The following is a 24,758-nucleotide window of genomic DNA, read 5'->3' on the forward strand; positions in this document are numbered from 1 at the left end:
TTTAGGAGCTCTTGAAGAGGAAACAATCTCCCAAAAGATCAAGTTGAAGAATGCTAAGTAAAGGAAGAAGCAGATTACAAGTATAGTTTGGACCAAGAAACAAAAGCATAAACAGAGGACATGACGGACTAAGTTGCATATTAAATAAACAACTAGCAGGATTTGAAATCAAATTAAGTTTCCAGCTGCAGGGAAGGTCAGCCCTGCCAATGCTGCATGACTCCTGCTCTTGGGTACCCACCCACAATATGGCAATCTTGTACATTTACTAAGTATATCGGTTCTTAGCTTTAATCATGAATTATTCATGTCTGGCTAATACCAGATTCCCTGGAGTATTCATGCACAGCATGCATGATGATCAAATTTTCATTGAATTTAACAGAAAGACTTCTCTTTAGGACTATCAGAATGAGGCTTTAAGGACAAAATGCATCTCTTTCCTTGTTTTTCCCCCCAACTAGATGTACAAAAAGCTGATTTTTTAACTTTGAATACATATGGGAAAACGATAATCCAAAAGATTGCTGAGCAACAGGTTGACATGATTAGGAATGGATTAGAGAACACAATCAAAACAACGTGTGGTATCACAAAAAATTTAGCCAGAAATAAAAGAAAAATCCTACTAACGGACTTCACAATGCTTTCAATTCCTTGGTTACAGTTTATGAACATTATCTTACTTTTTTTAAAGCAGGTTATAATTCAATTACCCTATTCTGTTGCCATTTTCTGCACCTCTAAAGAGACTATCTCATTTGCAATAGCAGTTTTACCATTACAATAATAATAAGGAATTTCAAACTCTTCATTTCACTTGTGCTTATACTACTGTTTCCTGATGCATATTCTGGGCTATTCTTGGACTTAAGAGAGCTTTTTGTGATGCTCAGAACTGAAGTGAAATCGCAAATCCATTAAAAAGATGATAGGTCTTATTTTGAATCCTGATTCTGCAAAATATTCTGCATTTATAAAGACTTAATCCTCGTGCTGTTCTAATCTTTGTATGAGAAAAGTCTAATTTTGTTTGCAAATTGTAAAAAGAAGTGAAATTAATTTACTGCTCACCAGTTTCTCATCAGCATTCTAAACATCCCAGTGAAATTAATATATTAAACATGGGAGTGGAAGGATCTTGCCAATTTAAACATCACAGATTAAGACAAGGTGTATACTGATGTTATAAAAATCAAAGTATTGATCTACATATGTTAAAAGAAGAATCCTCCCCTATATCAAACAGCATAATAGAGCTGTAAAATCAGCTGTATAATCACTCTAAAAAGAAGCTGGAGCCATTCAGGCATTCATTCAGAATTCCAACATCATTTCAAAGCATTACATAGAAAAAGAAAACTCCTACAGTATGAAACACTACTGACTCCAACTTTTAAAGCTGCATTTGGTTGTACTCTGCAAATGAGATTATCCCCTTCCATTCGTGCTCATGGAGCAATTGAGATGGTCACAAAGTCCTTCAGAATGGAAAATGATACACATTTCAAATAACCCGCCCGTCCTTCTACTTACCCTAGAGATATTTCTGAAGCAGAGAAAAAAAACCCAGCAGACATTAAGAATGACCAAACAAGAGAACTCCAAGAGTTACTCAGCATCAGATTATAGACAGTAACTTGTAAGGCAAAGCACCTGGAGCTTTTGGCTGGTCCAGCTCATCAGCAGATTGAAAATCTGTACAAGAAGTTGCAGGAGGAGCTTTAAGGTGATCCACAGCTTAAATGAGGTGAATGAGCCCATATAAGCAAGAATCAAAGAAAGTGCTCCATGCTGACACAAAAGCAAATAGATGTGAATCAGCCATAGCCCTAGTTAGGCAGGACATTATAAAGGAAGGTTTGAAAGAATCTTCTAGCAGGTGGAGGGGAGGAAAACACTTAATGATTTTTAACACAGAGTCATCATTTTATCTGCCAGATTATAAAATATGGCTGCTTTGATAACAAGACACAGAATAACATTTCAGGATGTCCCTTTCAATGTACAAAAAGCACACAATTTGACAGAATTTCTAGTAACATTTCTTACCCACACACAAATGAAGTAATTCACTCGTACTGGGCTGTGTTTAAAAAATCAAGTTGGTGGAATACTGTGAAAAGGCTGACTTGGCTAGAGTTAAAGTTGGTTTAGGGAGTATGGTTTTTGAGTACTTGATAAAATTCTCTTTTATCCAAGTACTCTTTTGTGTCATCTCCCATATTATCCTCATGGCTGGAATACCACTCCCTCTAGAAATCAGTGGTAAGAGCTTTTTGCCTTCATAACACGAGGTAGCAGAGTTTGCAAACCCTGTAAGTTTATAAAATGCTCCTTCCACATAGGAATCAAACCCTTTTCCACATCATAGATAATTTATTAACATCTTGTTCTTCCAGATGTCAAGACTCTCCCTGTTTTATCAATGTCATACTTCTTTCCTCACTCAAGTTCCTCTTTAATCATATCTAAGAGCATTCCTTTTTTTCCCCACTCACTTCCACCATTCCCCAAAGTATCTCTTTTTACACCTCTTCCCCAAGTCCTTTCAACACGAGTTATATTTTTCTTCCCTTCCTGAGAAACAAGTTTGGCTGTGCCTTTTGATTCTTTTCTCCAAATAACTTCCTTCTGTTTGCTCCCGCCTCTCATAATGAATGCTGTGTGAAAGTTTGCACCTTTTTCTTTCCCACAATATGGGTTTTGCTCTCTCAACTATGCAATGAACTTTCCCCTTTACACTTGTCCATCACTTATGGTTTCCAAGCCCAGATTATTCCAGTTGGTCAACATATTTCCCTTTTTCAAATTTGACTGAATTTGACCCATGTAACATTTCTCCCCCAGACTGGGGGAGAATTCACTCACACATTTGTCAGCAAACTGTACCAATAGTTGCCTATTTACTAGGAAAATATTTAACACACTAACGATACTGCCATGACTAAATACTACAACACCCTCACCCATCAGATAAGCACAGATTACAAGTATCTCAAGAAATTTTAATTTTTAAGAACCCTGCAATTCATTTAAAAATGACCGTAAAACCCAGTAATTCTAATAGGTGCTTGAAATGCCAGTTTAGTTGATTCAGATGGCAGTTCTAACAGAAGTAAAAAAATTTGCATCTACATTTGCATCAAAAATAAATATCCATTATTGAAAAAAAATTAAAAATGAGTTACATCTATTCCATTTAAACTATTTAATAGGAGTATTTCCCGCAATGCTACATACAAGAAACTATTTTAAATAACATTAATACAAACTAAGAAAAGTCAGAGAACCTGAAGTTAGAAAGATTTCATCTTTCTCTCACATAATAAAAGACGTAATACATATGATTCATTCAAACAACTATATTATCATAACTGTAAGAAAAAGCTTAAATAAAAGTGTTTAAATGAGGGAGCTAAAATCCAGGCATCTAAATTCACGTGTAGGCACTGAATAGCTGGTTTAATTTTCAAAGTTGCAAACACTTTGAACTTCCAAAGAGTTTAAGGTGACCAACACCTATAGAAGTCCTATTAACACTTACCCACATAATCTACTCATCTGAGTAGGTCCATCAAATTAAAAAGGATTTGTATTTATAAAGCACATGACTATAGGATTAAAACATATGCTGATATATGGATTTAGTAATTTAATTTAAATATCAAAATTTAAAACTTTCAACCACAACATTTAAAATATGATTTATTTAATTATGCATTTAGGATTTATGCTATAGCCTTGAAAAATGTATGCTGTGAGGAACTTCCACTAGATTTTAAAACAGAGTAATTAGTACCTTTTTTTTCAAAGTGGCAACCAAAGTTGTCATGATCGAAGTGTTATTTGAAATATTGAGGTCTACAAATAGGAGAAATCATTCAGAAACCGTATTTTCCTCATTGACCATATTACTTTCACAGTTTGAAAGCAAATCCCCTGTTAGAAGAGATTTCTGCTTAGAAATGGATGACACAGTTCCAGAATTTGAGAAGTTTATGTAACTTCATAAGTGCCTAAAAATGAAACTTCATCTTTTATACCTCAAGTTTTAAGCAGGGATCAGTATGTACAGTTAAATCAACACCTCTAAATACTTCATTAAAATCAGGATACTGGCCATCACAACACCATTAATATCAGTTAGTTAAACATCTTTTCAGTTGCTAAAATGAACATACACTTTCCAACACAAGGAGTTTTAATCATTCATCCATTATTATTGGTCAAGTCAGTGTCACATTATTTGTCTTTACTACTTTCTTGTTCTAATAAATCACAACAGCAAAATAATTAGGTTGCTCTTTTTAGCACAAAAAGAAAGGGCTCAGCCCTGCAGACACTTTTCAAGTGCCTAATTTTATAAATGCTGATGGGCATGTTAGTATACAGAAAATAAAGCTTGTGACAACATGTGTGGACATTCAGGGTTCTAATCACCATAACAGTCATTACTGAAATCAAGTCCACAATGGTCAGAGAGCTACAGCACTGAAACTGCAAGATAAGAATACATCAACTATTCAGGTAATGTCTATGAAAATGAATTAATCTGAGGTCTACCCTGCCACTCTTGTGGCAAAATGAAAAAATATACCCACTTTGTCCCTGGGAGGGAAAGACAAGGTAAGACACTGATTAGGTCTTACTCTTTTCTTTGTCACTGCTGAATGAGAAATTAGAGATTGTTCTGGTTCACAATACAGGTAAGGAACTGTTCTTTTAAAAGACCAGATCTTTTAAAAATTTAAAACTTGATGAAGGATTGATCCACCCCTTGTTGTGTCTACTCAGATGTCTTCAATCACCAGCAATTCACCTTGGTTTTGGAATACAGGTCTGAAGTATCCTAGTTCCATTCAAGTTTTTAAATGCAAACCAAACTAAAATCATTAAGGCTGTTTTATGTCTGTGTCAACTGGATTTACTTAGACCAAATGGAACAGTCACTTTGAGGACCCTCAAGTGGAGTGATCAGTCTTGTCAATATTCTAGAAAAAGTCATTGCATCCACTGGAATAATTAGTCACCAACATCACCATCTCTGTCACCTATGAGCCACAGAAAATGAAAACCTATAGCTAGTAAGGCAGTTCCAAGCAGATCTCCCAGTGCAGTAAGATAAGGTATAGAAAAACTGTCAGGATCTTTTCCTTTTTTCCAGAAGTGGTGCACCATCCAGTCAGCAATCCATAACAGAGTAAACACCTACATAACATCAAACAAACAAAATCTGTATTATTATTACGTAAGTTACAGCAAAAGGAAGTCAACAGCCAACATTATTGTCTCCTTACTACACAGAATTATTGTATACAATTGCTTTTGAAAAAATGTAAGTAATTAATATAAATTAATTTCAGACTCAAACTCCCCACAGCTAGAGAGAGGGACACTTAGCCAACTTCTCTCAGTCAATCACATGCACAGCTGAAAGGAACATATCAAATTATTGACAGCATTCTTCACCCACTCTATGCTTGAGGACTTCTGAAAAATGGAAAGAAAAAGCAAGAAGTCCAACCACACATGCAACTGCACTTCTCACATAACACACTGCTCTGTACAGAGAGAGCCTAAGTGAGGCTTTGAGTTGTCAGAACCAAATCATGTCGCTCCACATGAATACACTCAACCCAGGTTAACTCCTGTTTCCACAGATGTAGCACTGACCTGAAATCAGATGTGATATAAAGAATATCAGGTAAAATTAAGAAAAGTTTCCTCTGGGTTGTATGAACTGCAAAAATGGCCTAGAACCTACTTTTATGCCTGAAATACCATCTTCAGCACCTCTGTAATAAGGTACACCTGCAATATATATTATGAAATTGTCACTCCAGGCTGAATTTGTCCCAAAGTAAAAGACTTCATTCCCAACTGTGAATGTCTGAACATTTGAGAAGTTTGATCTTAATACCAGAGGTATGCATAATCATTAATCCAATTTTAAAAAAGAATCCTTTAATGTTGCACAGCTGTATGATAAGAGATTCTGGTTCAGTGGAATCATGTGGTGTGGCATGGCACAAGATGAATGGAGAAAGGACCACTAACTGAGTTTCATTTCTTCTTGTATCTTCTAAGAAGCTGCTTAAGATGAAATAAACACTCTGTTTTATGTATTTTTAGTTAAACAGACCTTTCAGAAGAGTAAACTTTAAACAGTTACTCCTATAATTCATTTTTTAAGAACTCCACTATGTACTCCACTATGTACTCCACTATAAGGAATATGCAGCATCAGAAGTAATAAAAAGTATAATATTATATTTTATTTAGTAAATAATCAATCACTGGCATCAAAAGCATACTTATAAAGGTACACACTCATTTATTGATAAGATGTTGCAAGATGCTTCTCCATAATAAATACAGCAAAATGAATGTCATACAAAGAATTGTGTTGAAAAAGTTTCTCAATTAATCTTTGCTTTGCAGAAGTGTATGTTAAAATACAAGCCTGAATTTCTAATTAAAAAAAAAAGGAGGAGTATTTGCTTAATGAAAAATGCATGGCTTATTTATATAAATGTATCTTCTGAAAAGGGAACTCTGTAGTCTAAGCTAATTATGCAAGTCCTAGGTGCACTGACTGGAATCCAAACAAATATATTTAAAACAGATGTTTTCTTTGGAAGACTATCAGATTCTCTAAGTCAGCTCCTTCTTCTTACAGAGACAAAAAGAGGCCTGTTTATAAAAGATCCTGTACATTAACATCTCCTACAGGATGTGCACAGAAGACCCTGTAGCGCCCCACATCAACAATAGTTATGCATGTTCCATTAGAAGATGAGAGCATTCATTCCAAGAAAAATATATACTGCATTTATATAACACAACCAATTAGACACAACATACACAGTAAAATTTGACTCTTAAAATGTGAATATTGTCTATATATTTTCCACCCCGAAATAACTGACTTATACTTCTGTGAAAAATGGGTAGTTTGGAAACTAAGTTTCTGTGAACCTTCCCAAACAATTCTTTGTGCTTGTATTAACCTACAGGTGTGCAACAAATAACACGAATTATAACATGTCTGGCTTCTGTAAGTAACAGGAAAAGGTTACAGCATATTATATTAACTGATGCTTATAACAGTATATGACAGAAATTAGGACATAGTGCTTACAGAGTATGTTATGAGGATGCAGCTCACCAGCCTTCATTTTTGTGAGGGAATAATGCTATCATCCACCCTGTATTTGCATGGCTAGAAACCCACTAACATTTAAGAATTATAGGGCTCAGTCTGTGGAAATGGTTACTTATTTGGCCACATTAGTTCGTGCTGCAAGACAGAGTTAATCATTGTGACTTAAATCTTCAGTAAGATTTTGCTGTTAAGAACACTGCTAAGAGGGGGCAATCAAAGTAATCAACTATTATTTTGGGGGGAAAAAAAAGAAGGACCCTACTATGAGTTTGCTGAATTTTTGAAAGACAGTCTTGAATTTAAAATGATAAGTCACTCACAAAGATCTGACAGATTAAAAAAGAAAGGAGAAAAATCATTAAAAAGACATAACAAGACACAACACTTCACATTTTCTGAGATTTATTTATCAGTGATGGATACTTATGTCAGCAAAATAACGCAGATGGCACAGCAGTATGAATTCTGTGTTCTTCTGCCCTGCACTCTTGCTATGAAGAAGAAAGCCTTCCTACTTCCAACTGAAAACCAGCTGGTTTTCAGGGAAAAAATAAAGGGACCAATATCACAGAAAAGCCTACTAAGACAGTAAAGAATGTTCTGTTTAGCATGAAAGCTGGAGAAAAGTGATAAGAAAAGCCTGAAATAACATGAAGAACATGTTCAAGATGCGAGCTAAAATTACTTAATATACAGAGGAAGAGAACAATTAAGTGTTCATGCTATATTATTATTCCTCTGGGAAAAAAATCACAATCAAAATTGAGGAAAATGAAACTAAAGACATGATCAGATTTAGACTGCATTTCTAAAATGACCCTTTAGTCACATTGTCAAAACAAGTCCTCAGAAGACAGAAGCAGCAGAATACAGCAATAAGAATAAGAGGGAGGAAAAGAGCTAGAGTGAACTCTTTATCAAATACTAATGACGAAGGATCTAAAAATAAGGAATACAAGTATCTGTATTATTTTTTACAACAAAGAACAGCAATAGAGAGTAATTCTCAATATTGAATTTTCTGATTCAAATTATGAATATCAGATTGAAACTGAAACTGAACATGAATGCTTAAATATGAGTGAGCTTCACCATTTAAAGTTCAAATCTTATGACTGCACGACTAGAAATGGGACCATTATACACTACAAAGCAGGGGTTTTTTTCCTTCATTATTTTGCACAAAATTTACTTTCATTCTCTGCATGTCTTTAGATACAATAACAAGATTAGCTAAGGAAAGTTATTTTTGATCTTTTTCATGTAGCATATCTGCATTTTCTCATGGAATGAATTTCTTATGATTTCTGAAATGGGAAAAGAATAAAACTCTATTATTTAAAATAAAGATACACAACTTGTTCCAAACATTCTTACTACTGTCTAAGCTTCCTATAGCCTAATTAATAAGTTGCAGGATGCTATAATATTTTTATTGTTTCATTCATCTGGTATGTCCATATTTTATCAGTGAATGCATGTCAAATTCACAGTGATAAAAGTGTAACATTCAAATGCATAATATTTGTAAAGCAGATTAGAATAATTCACCTTTATACTGGTTTATATATTAGTCGCTGTGATGAATGAATTCCAATACCAAACTGGAAAATTAAAATTTAGGTTATATAATTGCATATGCTTTTCTAGATGAGCATTATCAAGATTCAAGTCTAAGTTTAGTACGTAGAACAAAGACCCCTTAGCAGTTTATTTAGCATGCCTTAGACAGGATACCCTGCCTGTTAGTACTGCTGATTTCACCTTAAATTGTTTCCATATGAAGGTACATTACAAAATAGCTGCATACTGTTACTTTAGGCAGGAAACATAGATGCAAATAAACTGAGGTAACCTCTTCAAATGTAGTTTAAGTCTCCTTTATTCTCAAAATTATATTGACTCAAAATTCATCTATAACATAATTATGAAAAGATCTTGTAATTACTGTATAAGAACTCTTGCCAATCTATGAAAATCAAAGGTAAGTTTATTTATTTGTTTTTTAATTACGAGTAAAAAATCCCAGTTAGGGATCTCTAAAGACTACTGTGTCTTCACTCTGTCACTCTTGCCAGATTTATGGTTTAAGTCTTCCAGTGGTTTTGACCCTTCATTAAGGTAATTTTCAAATTCTATATTACACGTCTCCAATTTTAAATGGCTTTTGATGTCTTCATGTGAAACTAAGTAGTAATTGCAAAGTGCTTGTAACTGATCTACACTGAACTTGCTGAGTTTCCACTGCCTACAGACAGAGATCTGTAGTCAGTGAGCTCTCAGGGTCTACACACGTTTTTCAAAAGCCATTTTTCTCCAGTTTTCTCAGGTAGCATATCTGGTGTGTATCATGTCCAGGGGAAACAAATCACTATTTCCTCCAAACATATAGAGATTTCCTTCAATGTCTGGCTGCAAAGAAACCACTGAACAGTAAGTTTTTTCTTGCTGCTGTTTGTGTTGTAGCTAAGTGGTATTAGCTCCTCTAAAGGTATCCAAGTGCCCAGACAGCACAGCACACATTTATGTAAAACTAAAACCTCATTGAAGTAAAAACTGAAGTTGTTTCTAAGTCAATCTGACTATACTGATGTAACTTTGTGGGAAGCGACTTTCTTTTCTATTCCAGTTTGATTCAAATTTTTCCAATTGCCATCTTGATTTCTTCGTATCTTTGCCAGACACCCTGGTTTGACCAAAATAACTTCCAAATAACCCAGATCAGTAAGTGTTCAGGTATGCTCAGACTGCATTAGCTGTAGCACAACTCAGCAATGTACATAAGCACTTGGAGATCAGCCTTCTGAAGGCAAAAATGATATATCCCTGCTAATGATTCAGTAGGAGCCAGGATTCTACCACAGACAGCAACATGACTGGAAGAGAAGGAGTGGTTGATACCCACATTCACATCTCAGTGAATCTGGCAAGTCTGCTTGTCATACTGCAATGAGAAAGCACTGAATATACAGAGCTGTCCAGATCTGGACTTTAGTTTCCATAATTCATGGTCTCTTTAGCAGTTATATGCTCTATCTTTCGGAAGTAAACTTTCCTGTTAGAAAAAGTAGTATTTAAAGAGTATCAACATTTTGTCTATAAACACAACCTTTCTTATTTCTCTATTATGTACAGAGTATCTCATGAGCTATGTTTCCACATTAAAGAGGCCCATACCATCATTAGAACCCTCACACTAGTGAGAAACCGAAAATATTTTTGATGTGAGCAGGGAGCTGTTATGAGCAGTGCTGAATTCTTGGTTTTCTATTGCCCCAAACAGCCCTGAAGAACTGCAAAAGTGAGTTCACAGCTGTACACATCTGACCTTCCTTGGGTAAGAAGAATTTTGGAATTACTTATTTGCCTGGTAATAGCTCTGGGAATCTCCTATTGTTTGTTTATTCCCTGAATCTTAAACATAACTGTGTGTTCAGATTTGGTTAGTAGGTGTGAAAATTCCTTAGAGGGCGTTTTACTGGCTCAGTGAGAACATGCAGAACAGAGGCTGCCTTTGAATGCTCCGAGCCGTGTGCCAGGACTGACGGCTTGGCAACTCCAGAGCTGCTCTCACTTTCCTGCAGGCTGACAAGACAGAGGATGAAACTTTGCTCAGTGCACAGCCTCATACAGTTAAAAAATACTTGTGCCTTTGTGAGGTATAAGAGGAGGACTGTTCTCCAATTAATATAATCTTTATTGCTCAAATCCCATATTGTAACTGCGTGTAGTGTACTGGTACATGTTTGTCTGTGACTTGTTCTTGTAAAATTTTCAAGGAAAAAGTATTCCTCTTAAATAGAAGCCACTCAACAAATCCAAAACACATTTAAAATCATTATACTGGTTTTCATTAAGGCACATTGGCTTGCCCAGATACTGTATGCTGTATTATGTGAAGTACCCTACATGCTTAGAAGTTATACTTTCCTCATAACATTTTTTATTTGTATTTTCCCCTGGTGCTGCCATTCATAAACACAGAACAGGCTCTTCACTACAGAGTTAATTCAGACCTTTCGAACTCTAGCTTAAAAGTTTTAGCTGAATGCAGATTAATAGAAATATTTGTGCAGTTAAGGTAAAGGGAGTACAGCCTTGGCTTTCAATAGAATCAGTTTATAAATTTAATTTAAGAACACTTCAAGAATATGTATTAATTTAATGAAGAAAAACAACTGTACTATTAGAGTTAGGAACATTAAAATAAAATAATAAAAAAAAAATAAAATACTTTCTGGGTTTTCTTAAGTGTAGAAACCCCAAACTGTTTCATCCATAGAGAATCAGAAACAATGAAGATCTAACAGTATGGATACTTATACTACTTAAAATATCTTAATTTACTGATTTTTAGAAACAACTGCATATTCAGAGAAACTGTTTTACTACACAGCATATTTTCAGTCAATAATAACTAAATTACACTACTGATAATGTTCATCATGTCATATTAGTTATGTTTTTTCCATAAATATTTCAATTAAATGGCATGCTGTGGAGAAAATATCTACAAATATCTCAGAACAGGTAGGGAGAAGAATTGAAAGGAGCTGGTAGGCATGGGTAGTGAAAAAACAAAAGTCAAACAATGAAAGTATCAGATTTGGATGAAAATGAAGTTAACTCTCTGACTGGACCTCCAGCAATACTGCATAGAACTTTCAATGGAAATTAATTCCATTTTATTACCTTCGAATGCATATTGAAGTTTACAGACAATCTGAAAAAGTCATGCTAAAATGCCAAATAGAATTCATATGTATGTATAATTTTACTGTAGAGATACTGTGGAATAGCATAAACTGAGAGAAGAAGAGAAAAATATAAAAGCAATAATCAATGTCTTTGCATTAACATTTTCTTGATTTTTTCCCATTTATTCTAACATTCCAGTTCTACTTTTGCCATTTATCTAGCCCCTTTCTCTCCATTTTAAACAAACACAGAGCTGGACAGTTAGAGATTATAAACAGATCTTGAAGTCAATTAATGATTTATTTCAGTCCACAGTAAGGTATGTCATTAAATAATTTTACATCTTACAGCAGTCACTTGAATTTTAAAAACAGAAAATCCATTTCATTGCTGCTGTTATTTTTTAATTTAGCATTATTTTTTTAACATAGTGAGAAAGATATAAATAGGAGGTATATTGCCATAATTATTATTCATCTCCCCTTTCTGCCCCCCAGCTCAATATAAGTAAGGAATTGCAAAGGTCAAAGTAGTCATATTAAACTTCCTCAAACACAAGAATGACAATAATTAACTCTTACCTTTGGGAATCACTGTATTCTATTAAATTATCATCTACCACCTCAAACATAAAAGATACAGCTTGCAAGCAGGATTGCAATTTTTGACATCCATTTTCATATGCCTTCCATGCAAAGTGAACATAAATACAAAGCCCAATATATTATAAAACAGGCCTAGAATGCAGATCTCTCACCGATCAAAAGACTGACAATGGAGTTGGTTTGTTGTTAATTGAGACAATTAGCTGTGAGGTTTTTCAGTTTTACAGCAGAACTGGAAGAGCTCTCATTGGGAGGACAAAAATATAAAAGAATTCTGGAAAAATGAGATCAGTAGATGTTAGATTATGCCAAAAGTAATGGCAGCTTGAAAACTGTTCTCTACTATATCCAGGTGCATAGATGAAGTCACTGAAAAAGGGAAGAGGAATGAGTACAAATATTGAAGAGTTCTCCCTGAGAAAGGAGAAACTTAAAAGCAACAAATCACAGTATGGAAGCACCTCAGACTGACAGGTAAATCAAATATGTTGAAGATTTAAGAATTAAAGCAAGAATTATCTGTCCAAAATTTTTGAATCTGCTCTAATTAGAGGTATGCAATACTACAATAATCACTACTAGAAAAACACCAGAAAAATTAAAATGGGGAAAGGAATCTATTAAATATTTTCAGAAGGTCTTTAAAACCACGGGGTTTCAAACTGTAAATACGTCAAGACCCATGAGAAGTTATAGTGTGCAACACTGTTATTCAGTTTCCAAGTAAATACATCTAAAACACCTGTTATGGCTAAAAACTGAAGATAAAGAACAAAAAATCATCTATAAAAGGGAGCAGGGGAAAAAAAGAAAAAAGCTGTATGTCTGCTTTATAAGTGAAAAATCAATACAATCAAGTGTGGCCTTATGTACTGCAATGGATATGCTTGGCTGCAAAACTGAATATTCTAATCATATAATGAAGTTATGAAAAAGCAACTTTACATGTCTATACATCCTGATGCCAGGTCTGAATTACTGTGTGATCTGAAAGTCCTGTCATAATGTCTTAGACTGGTTTTCAGGTGAGCTTCTGCATTTCTCAAGTTTTACCGTACTCCTTGCTGCTGAAGGAAAGATTTGTGTCCCTAAATATGTTATGATTGCAGTTCTGTGAGCAGGAGGACTAAATTTATGAATTCAGTTTGATTCCCATGTGATATGTCTAAAGTCTAATAATGGCTGAAATCACACTGCATTCAGTACCACTTACCTTCAGCAGAGGCATTAACAGGGACTCTTGCCCCAACCTGTTTTCAAGATTACAGGAACCTATTACCACTGAGAGAGCTTGATTTAGATAAACTTGACTGAAATGGAGCAGAGGATTCAAAAGTTCTCAGAAAGGACAGACAGACAGAAGAGCTAGAGTGAAGGAATAGCATCATTTCCTCAGGAAAACACGTTATAAAAGGAGCAATAAGGCTGGAAAGTAAGAATATTATGTAAGAGGAAAATGAAAAGTAATACATATCTTTTAGTATGACACTCTCATTTTCAAAGGTTGGAATGTTACCAGTGTTGTTCTACCAAAAAGGTATACAATTCTCATATGAAATGGTAACAGTTTTTGAAACCTGTCCTTATTGAAATAGCAGTATGATAAACACAGAGAGAAATTCAGAACATTAAAAATCATAATTTTATTAAGGATTCACTGCTGATAATATTGTCTGTATTTTAAAACTAAAGTGGTCACGTTTTTAGAAGCAGCAGGTATATTTAAATTATGGATATTTCAACTACACTTTCACTGTGTAATGTGAACAGTCAATTTTTGGTTTTAAGGTGCAATGAAATATTATAGTTAATTCAGCCATGTTATAGCTAAAAACTAACTGTGGCGTTAATAAAAAGATTTAATTTTGTATTAAAGATTTCTCAAAGTGAAATTATTTCACCTTGAGACATCACTATTTCAAAAGGCATCTTTCAAGAACTGCCCTTGCTGGGTATAAACATACCACCAGGTAAGACCAGCCAAAATAATGTAACAAAGCTTGACAATAAATGCAATTAAAATTTCTTGCATGGTGTTCACTGTCAGACTAATTTAAACTTTAATAAATATTAAGAACACACCAAGGAAGCTGTAACATTCTTATCTACTGGACTATGTTAACTAAAACAGTAACATGAGCCACTTTAGGAGATTTCTTTGAGAGTTTTCCTCGATATATTCATTATTCATAAATGCTACCATTCTTTCTTTCTATTTCCCCTCTGGTTGATTAAAATGACAGGGAGTTTAGATGCAATGGTTCCAAGAACAATGTGAAAGATGCATGACTGGGAAAAAATGCAGTCAAGTGTCTTCTGGAAAGCACTCACAGTACAGATACACCTGTGCACGCTGCATATATGTGGAGATAATTAGTTACTTCAGAGCTGTGCTGAAAGCTTGTATTAACACATATCTCCTTGTATCTCATTCATGAGATTTTAGATATCAAAAAAGCATGGTTTTCTTCAAGCATTTGATTTTATACAAGCATTTACAAGTTGTACTTGTTCTTACCTGTAGCAGGGCTGCAAACAAATATACTGCTATAAAGATAGGGGTCAAGGAAGTATGTCCACTCTTCATTAAGTGGATAGTGTACAAGAAAATCAGGTGTCCAGGAATCACCAAAAGAAGCAGAACTTGGGCTGATTTGTTATTTACCTCTACAATAAAAAAAAAAATACAAAACTTGGTTAAGGTCTTCGAGTACTATAGCAGATTTTTATTCTTTTTAATATAAAAAGAAAATGGTTTTGGAATTCCACAGCATTGACTATGGAACTATAGAACAGCAGGCATTATTTTCCACTAAAAGACTCCTTGAGGAATTTCACAGTGGGGGAAAAAGACAACTCTAGGGTCTATCAGAAAAGGTAAGCAGAGCTCTTCCAGGAGAGGGTGTGAACTGTCTGCCTTCATTCTGTGCTCACGTAATACCATCTACATTTTTGGAGCTGCAGAGACCTCCTAAATCTTTCTAGGAAAGACAATCTTTTGGACTCCATATTCAAGACAATCTTTAAAGTTTTTTTCTAAAAATACTTTTTAGAAAAGTTTCTTACTTTTTTTTTCTAAAAAGTAATCCCCCATTTACCACTTTCAGATCTGTTCCAATTAATTTAATAAATATGAAAGTGTAATACATGGTGTTGACACATCACATTTCACCACAGTTACATCATTAGGAAAGTGGGAAATACAGGGGAGGAATAAGCTGTGAAGCAAGAATCTAGAAAGAAAATGGGAAATTGGAAATAGAAATCAGGGATTTGGCTTAGTAATAATGTTAGTTATAAAGCTCAGTCCTGACAGGAAATTGGTTTGAACTTCTAGGGGTAAATGACAAAAGTTAGGAGCAGGTAGACAAGATTAGGACAGATGAAGGTTGAAATCTTTCTGAGTGGCATCCTGCCTCATCAGCCCTTATCTTCAAACCTTGCCAGGGTTACACCCTGCTCTGCGTTCCTCTCTACTCTTTGTCTCCTCCAGGAATTCCTTGAGATTCTCACAGGCAAACAGCTGCAGAGAAAGGAAACTGCCAAGCCTCTGCTGCCTTTGAACTGCACACAGCCAGTTCAGTCCATTGCCATTCCTCACTGGTGGTACAGCCTAGCACACAGGGGTAAAGAGGAGATGAGAGACAGCAGTTTTAACTGACTAATCCATACCTGTACCATAATATGTTCTGCATGGGTAATAGCAACCCTTGGCTTCTTCTGGCAGCTCTCCAGGAATGCTGTGTAAATGGAGGTAGGTAGAAATTCTGCTAGCTTGAATAGCTACTAGATTACCACCAATACCTGAAACACAGAAGGGAACAAATGAAAAGTTTTCAACTATTTTTTTCCTCTAGCAGGCAATATTTTTGCAAATTTACCAAATTCCTCTATGTTTACCACAGTACCCTATGTACAAAAGTCAAAATGAGAAATATCTTTAGAATGTATATTAGCTACAGACAGGCAAACATCAAGCATTAAAACAAGTCAGAAAACTTGGGCTACAGTTTGGTGTATCACTGGATATTTGGAGATCAGCTTTGAATCACTGCAAGTGCAAGAAATTCCAAACCTTCCAAAAGGTTCAATCTTATGCTTTCTCACAGGTGAAACTCCCTTTTATTGCTCCTTTTTGGAAATTCCTCTTGGAACAGCAGAAGTACTGCACAGTTGTGCCCCTGCTGGATTACCTGGCAGATATAAGTAACGAAAGCAGATGCACTCACTACCACCAGCATAAAAGCAGATTTCACACACAGAATCACAGGACTGGAAATTACTTCAAGAGTTAATATATTCATTCCCCTTTGACACAGAGCAGGACTAACTAGAGTCTTCTGTCACTCATAATTCAGGTTGAAAGAACAAGATATGTGTCTGAATAGATGGTTTTTAAGACAATGGTAGTGATGGAGATTCTGCTTTCTTTATTATAAGGGGTAACACGCTCAAGTTGCACAAGAAGAGCTTTTGTTGCAATATAAGAAAGAAATTTCTTATAGTTAAACCAGTCATTCACTGGAACAACCACCTCAGGGACATGGTGGAGTCCCTTCATTGGGGGTTTTCAAGATATGACTGGACGGGGAGCTTGATAATCTCATCTAGGCTCCTTTCCCACAAAAGGTTGGACCAGATGACATTTCAAGGTTCCTTCCAATATGGGCTGGTTTATGTTCTATGAATTTTTACTTTGATGAATAGAAAACTAAACCAAGCTTTTATATCTACATTGTAGAATGCAGTGGCAAGAAGCAACAGCATAAAATCCTCTTAGTTATTATATTTGAGTTGTCTACTTGCATATCAAGTACATGCTGTTTCTTTCCCCCCTTCAGATGCTCTACACAGCAATGGGCTACTCTGAGAAGAAGCAGAAGTAATGCAGATTTTGACTCTGCTTCAGAAGGAGAAAGGCCCTGTTTATCATAGTTGAATTAATTTGTTTATCTGATGTTTAGGGCTTTGGGTGCAGAACAAATACCTATGGTGATCAGAAGATACTATTTCCCAAATTCTTTTGGTGGCTATGGAGTGGTAAGCACAGGGATCTAATACTGAGAACTCAAAGAACTTCTGCCTCACCACTGCTTAAAGACAGTAAATGGCTGAACCTAACACGGAAGTAGATCTTTTAAGTAACAAGCTTCAGATACAAATCAGGATATGCATGTTCCCAGTCAGGAGATAGAGGGGCAAGATATGAACTACCAAAAGGTTGTGTCAGAGTTTGCAAAGAAAATTAAAATAACAGTAGCTTTTTTTTTTTTCAGAAAAAGTAGTAAAATAAGGGATTTATCTAAACTACAAAAGAGGTTTAAACAGATTAAAACCAATCTAAGTAGGGCCCCAAATCTGTTCTTTCATCGAGAACAATTAGAGATTTCTGAGTAATGAGAATAAGATACAGAAAGAGAGACAAAAATAAAATTAAGTACCAATGCACCACATTTGGATGGGGATCAGATAATTTCTGTGACTGAATTATAAAAAAGCTGTTATATAAAACTGCTTCCTAATAGAGCTACAAAGCTGGGGATGGTGCCATATGACTGCAAAATATGAAACAATTTCTGCTAAAGAAGAGAACATAAAGGCAATCTGGGTTATTACAAGCAGGTTAACAACTGCAATAACTGATATATTCAAAACAATATTAAAGAAATAGTAAACTATTCTTCACTATATCTCTTATAACACTATAAAATCAAATAAAAGATGGAAGTAAATAGGCCTGTTTTGAGTTTTGTAGCAATGCAACTGCAAAACACGTTGGCACAACCCTCCTAGATTTTAAGTATTTCCTAGGATGTATGTAACTTCCTCTTGTGACTGATAATTATTTCCTTCAACAAATTCAGACACTCAGAGATATGACAGACAATCTGGATGGTTTTGGCTAGTCAATAACAAGGGAAACTGACTGAAATATAAGAATTAAGGAAAACGGAAATTTGACCACTTGAAATGGTGCTTAAAAAAACTGTCTGGACAACAGAGACATGGACAAGTCTGTAAAACAAGGTGTAAGATTGGTTGTCAGTCCTTTGATGGACATCTATTAATCACAAATCTTTTCATTTTTATAGCCATCATTTAAAGAAAGTATGCTCCAAGCCCTATTGCTCACGTAGCTAACAGGAAATTACTGAAAAGCCTTAAATGCGATTCTAAAACAAACTGGCCAGCCATGGAACACCAGAAAAAGGCAGTGATATCTGCAAAGGAAGCTGACATGCCAACCAAAACATCCAGTGTGGAGTGTGATTTCCAGAGTAGCCAATTACAGCTAAGTTGAACATATACAATCTATTTTAGCTAAATGAAAATGCAATATTTGTATGTTAAGCAAAATTATTTTAAATTGCATCTGTCTGAGTCTCAATAATTTAGCATTAGTGGTATCATTTTAACTCATAGAAGACAGGCAGGTGTAGTGAAGTGTAAGCGCTTTTAGAATCCATACATCCACTCTCAACCAGCTGACAAGGTACTGTGATGGGCAGCAGCAGTGACACTGTCTTTTAGTTCTGCCTATTCACTACCAATTCTCCTAATTATTTTTAAACCTTTGGGCCAAATTCAGCCACGTCTGACACAAGGATAGAGATGCTAACTACCTCCAAGTATGGTTAAAGAAGCTACCAAAAAAGAAAACAGTGGCTAGGTACATAAAGGAAAGATTCAAACCCATGCCCTCAGTGAGACAAAGGCAGTAATATGAGTTGTACAGTTAAGGGCATAAGTGTGCCAGCTGGCCAGTCAGCACCTAGCTTGGAGCTAGGCATGATGCCTCCTGCTCAGCCAGTAGCTCAGCGACACAGAAAAGGCATGATGATGCTGTGGAAAGCAGAGGGAAAATGGAGAGAATAAAGCTGTGCTTGCATTGAATGAATCACTTTGATATGTACAGAGAGACTCAGTTTGTTTGGTAACAGCAGCTACTGTGCATGTGAAGTTACCATCTCAGCTATACCAGATTAATCAGATCCCTGCAAGAAACAGAACACAGATAAAACCGTGTAGGTTGACAAGATGTCAATACACAAAACTGATAACTTCTCAACATCTTCTGAATGCATAAAATGGTCACGTGCTCAGTAGTTGCTCATATTATTAAAATCTCTGTAGACATATATGGGGACTGTTTCCACGAACACTAATTAATCCAGAAATTTGTTCTCCTATTGCAGTCATCATAATAAATACTAAATTTGCAAAGACTAACTTCATTAGCTTCTTTTCACTCTTGTAAGAACTATAACACGGGAAAACAATTTATTTCAAAAGTAAAATCCACCAACTGTTACTTCACTCCTCTCAGAACAGCAAATGTGTTTAACTTCAATATGAAAGTGCTACTTTGTCAATAAGTAGAAGAGTCGCTGTCTGCTAAAGTGCGAAGAATGTCACGCTGACTTACAACCTTAAAAGAAAATTGAAAACCTCATCATTTTATAAAGGCAGTTAAGGGCTAAGCAGGAATGTTTCTTCTGAAAATTGTTATCACAGCTCTTTTGTCTAACAAGCACAAAAACCATACTCAAAGCAGAGCCAAACCCATGTCATGTATTTGCAAACAGGCCTACGGGGGTGATTCTATTAATCATCATCTGGAAAAAGGACTTTTTTCTAATAATAGAAGTAACTATGCTATTTGGAAAACCACATTAAAAGTACTTTACATCAATGCATCTTAAAAAATACTTCAAAGTGAATCCATATCTCATAACCCTCAGTACAGGTAAAAGCAACCCAGAAGTTAAGGGAAGCTGGAGGGGTGTTGATGACACAGATAAGTCTGAGATCATTCACTGCTCCCAGTAACACACTGGGCTGTTTTTTACCTCAGAAATTATACTGTATGTTTTGATAAACACTTTTCCAAGGAATACTTGGAGGAGTAATTGATAAACCAGAGGGTTGTACTGCCATTCAGAAAGAACTGGATAGGCTCGTGAGTTGGGTCAAGAAAAATCTCATTAAATTCAACAAAAGGAAATGCAAAGTCCTCCATCTGGGTAGGAATAACCCCATGCACCAGGACAGGCTGGAAAGCAGGTCTGCAGAGAAGGATGTGGGGGTACTGAAGAACAAGAAGTTGATCATGACACAGCAATCCACCTTCATGGAAAAGGTCAACAGCATCCTGGGCTGCATTAGGAAAAGCATCTCCAGCATGCCAAAAGAAGTAATGCTTGCCCTGTACTCTGCACTGGTGAGGCCACAACTGCAGTACCATGCCCATTTCTGAGCTGCCCAGTACAAGAAATGGACTGACTGGAGTGAGTCCAACACAGGCTCACAGGAACTGAAGCCTCTTATACATGAGGAGAGGTAGAGACCTGTGACTGTTCAGCTTGCAGAAGGCTCATCAGGAAGACCTTATGAATGTGTATAGATACTTGAGATGAGGGATGAAGGCAAGGGAGCCAGACTCTTCTTGCTAGTACCCACTGACAGGACAAAAGGCAATAAAAAAATCTGAAACACAGAATATTCCATCTGAACACAAAAACCCCTTTTTCATTTTTTTATGATGAAGGTGGTCAAAGCTGGAACAGGCTGCCCAGAGGGATTGTGGAGTCTCAACTACGGGGATATTCAAAACCCTACTGGACACAGTATTAGACAACCTGCTCTGATGGACCCTGCTCAAGCAGAGCATTGGACTAGATCTCAAAAGTTCTCCAAGATAAATACTTCTGTGATTTTACAAAGAAGTAAATAAATCCACGTCTTTCTCCCAATTGTGTTTCAGCAAACATACTCAGCTTTAATGACCAGTGCCATAAATATTCACAAGACTATAAACAGTTGCATGATAGGGTACACAAATAATTGTGTAAGAACAGACAAACCAAATCATTAAGACTAAAGATTTCTAGAACTCCAGTTCTGTGGAGAGAGATTAATCAGTAACAGAACACCATGTTGTTCCCAAGCACCTATAACGCAGCCTCTGCAATGGGACTAAATCAATTAATATCTACATAAGGAGAGAATTAGGTCAACATAATGCCCAAATTAATTTTTCTTGTAAATCTATCAAGAGAAGGAAGGCAAGAAGATTTTCACTTTTGCACACTCCTGAACACAATCCATAGTTCAAGACAGTCAGTTTTGCCAATTAGTCTTTTTTGAAGTTCATCATTAGCATCATAAAAATGAAACAAAAAGGAAGCAAAAGAATCTCAGTTACAATGGTGACCACAACTCTAAATTTTTGAATAATCATATCAACTTTCAGAAAATACAAGATGAGTTTTTGCCCTGACTCTAGCATTAACTTCAAAAAATCACATTTTATGCAAGTGAAATACTTAGATTAGAAATCTACCTTAAATAGCTACCTATTTATGTTGTTTTTTCATCCGTATTTCTTCTATCTTCCATTTTACTTTGTAGCATTTCTTTTAATACTTGAAAATGTTTGGGGGAACACAGATGGAAAATATTAACTTTTCCTATATGGGTGTTTATTAAGATAAGTCTTTAAGACAACATTATATAGGTAAAGTATTACATTTTATGACTGATTTGACTCATAAATCAGTTATTTCCTATCCCTAATAAAAAGATTGTTCTTTGACAGTCAAAAAATGAAAATATAACTGGATATAACTGTCGTGAAAACTAATGATTACTGAGATCTTCTAAAAAATTTACAAGTAAGAATTCCAAGAAAGAGTACACGTCTATAATAGTACCGAATATGCAGGTTTACACATGCAGGTTAGGAACTAAAAAGTAGTGAAACTGTCACCCAATAATGTGTCAGAAGTAAATGTCAAAAATCAAAGCCCTCCTCCTCATTCACGCCAAAATAAAGACTGAATAGTTCTCGTAAAGCATAGGTGCCTTCTGAGACTAACACATTTTTTCTAATTCAGGATGCAGAAAAACTATTCTGCTGCTCAGCCAAATTGCTCTACTGCCATACAGGTACATTAATGTTTTCCCTTGTAATTTACAGAGACAAACTTCAGATGCTCAACTGTCTGAGACAATTATTATATTCTAATCAAAGCACTACTCTGTTGTGGGAAAACTCAAAGTACAACTACCCTAAAAGAGATTAAAATGCATAGCTATTAAAAAATGCATTTTATTTCTTGAGGAGGAATGGTTTCTGGGTACATTCTTTCCCTATTCTCCAAAACAATTTACAGCAAAATCTCTCCAAAAAACCTGAAAGTCTGTCATTCAATTTACCCTTACATAAGCTTAATTTTCATCTCCTAGACAACTGATACTCATTAAGTTTTGTGTTAAATTTTCTCATATATTTTTCTCATATTCTTTGATCTACATTTCTTTCCTCCAGATAGCAAATAATTTTAAAATACATACACCCAAAGAGCAAGAAATGCTAAAATTGGTTTGTGTTACCCTTAGAGTATTGCTCTGAACCACCTGCAAAGGCAAGTTTCTTGATATAAAGTATTTCCAATTTTCAAGTGGCCATAATTTTTCAGAATTAATTTGCAGAACCTCCATTCTTCAAGATGCATAAAAATAGGGTGAAGTCTACTGATATGTTGGTTATCATGCAGTAACTCATGAAATGCAAACACTTAGAAGATATCTCACAATGTTTTGTCTAAGTACACAATGAAAATTGAGAGGAAAGTGGCTCTATCCATTAACTGCACTTAGTTCATTTCTGTTGCATATTCAAAGCATATAATTTTTTGAGGTATTATCTTTTTTCTGTGCCGAAGGAACTCAGTTTCTTGCAAATTGCAATTCCTGAGTCAAATTCAACACACTGTGATGCTGTAAGAGGATCTGCAAGTTTTAACCACCTCATCCATTAGAAAACATAATGATCAACTGGAGTATCTAGGCTGAAGCTCAGTCACTCTTGGGCTTAGCTATTTTATTCAGAACTTCAGTACGTCAAACAGACATCTAAGTATCAAGTAGTTTGTAAGTGCCACAGTGGCTAAAACAATAAAGTGATTGATTTATTTTTAATAAGCAGAGATACAATTTAACCCAGCCAACCATAGAATAAAAAAATAATTATTCATCTCAATAAATGTGTTTGAAAGTGGGAAAATGGAAAAGCGGTTGTGAAATACTTCAGGTCACCAGCAGTAAAATGGACTATAAATGCCTGCCTGCTAATAAAGTATGTTAATATTTTGGGAAAATATTTGTAGTTATTGTTAATAGGGAACCTCTGAGGTTGCTCAAATTCCAGACCAATATTTCTTAAAACTGAAAGATTTAATGGCTCCACACTGTAACACATGATGAAAGTAACTTGTCTCACATCTAAGAATACACAAACCATCTAGACAGGACCTGGCCAAAGGCTGCTTAATGGTGCACACAGCAAGCCTAACAACTGATAACTCTGTAGTACGTACTATTCAGGTTTTTGAGATATGGAAACTGGCACTGAAATAAATAGTGACACCTTGAAATCCTGGATAAATTTACACTGTCATCAAATTTTGGCTGGACACAATCTCAGTACGATACAATGTTTCTTTCGGGTTTCCCTGTTGGTTTTTTGGGTTTTTTTCAGGTCCTCTATGCCATAGGAGTAACAAACATTAAGAAAAAAAGGAAAAAAACAGGCATCTTATAAGCATTTTGAGGGGAAAACCCTCAGCTCCTGTCACTACTCAGGCTTACAATGACAATTCTAAGGCCAGAAAAGCACCGTTAAAGAAAACTTTCTGCAACAGGAATATTTAAAAAGCCATCTGTTAAGTGACTTAGCACACCTTTTATGTCAGTAAATGAGTGTCAATAGACGTGCTTTTTTGACTGAAAGACTTCCTAAACCCCAGTTTACTACACTGTACTGACCAGCAATATCAAAAGGTGTCAGTAAAATTATGAAACCCAGGAGAGGCTAATCTAACAACAACCAAAAATATCACCTACCTACAATTTCCTTTTCCAGGAGATGTACCATAAACCAGACCCATTCTGCATCCTCTACACAGAACATATTTTCTCTATATTTTCCAATAGAAATGCCTCTATCCTTAGAATTCTGAGTCAAGCATGTCTCCTGGAAAGATTCTTTGTCTCCCTGTCTGCCCGAGCTTTCCCTCTCATCCATCTGCCTAGTTCTTCAAAGATCTTTTGACCTATCAGCTCAACATCCAGGGCTATACAGCTTTTGGCTAGTTCTTTTCCTATAAAGACAGTTCAAAAGAATGTATGTGCGTTGCCTTAATTCTGTCGATAAATTTATGAAAGAAAAGATATGAAAGAAAACAAGAAATAAAGCAGTATATTTACTCTTTCCTCTAGAGGCA

The 24,758-nt window shown here is 35.5% G+C and overlaps 1 protein-coding gene across 1 annotated transcript in view; it reads right to left on the bottom strand.

The window, feature by feature from the left end:
* Nucleotides 1-3,049: 3,049 nt before the first annotated feature.
* Nucleotides 3,050-24,758, bottom strand: part of SLC41A2 (solute carrier family 41 member 2) — a 41,754-nt gene continuing 20,045 nt past the window's right edge. Inside the window, exons 8-10 of the mRNA XM_018080870.1 lie at nucleotides 16,144-16,275; nucleotides 14,990-15,138; nucleotides 3,050-5,211 (exon numbers count right to left, since the gene is read on the bottom strand). Coding sequence (XP_017936359.1) covers nucleotides 5,026-5,211; nucleotides 14,990-15,138; nucleotides 16,144-16,275 — 467 coding nt within the window. The 3' untranslated portion in view covers nucleotides 3,050-5,025. The remainder of the gene's footprint in view (nucleotides 5,212-14,989; nucleotides 15,139-16,143; nucleotides 16,276-24,758) is intronic.

This window comes from Manacus vitellinus, unplaced genomic scaffold (genome assembly GCF_001715985.3).
Source record: "Manacus vitellinus isolate BGI_N305 unplaced genomic scaffold, ASM171598v3 scaffold_5_pilon, whole genome shotgun sequence".
Taxonomy (NCBI): domain Eukaryota; kingdom Metazoa; phylum Chordata; class Aves; order Passeriformes; family Pipridae; genus Manacus; species Manacus vitellinus.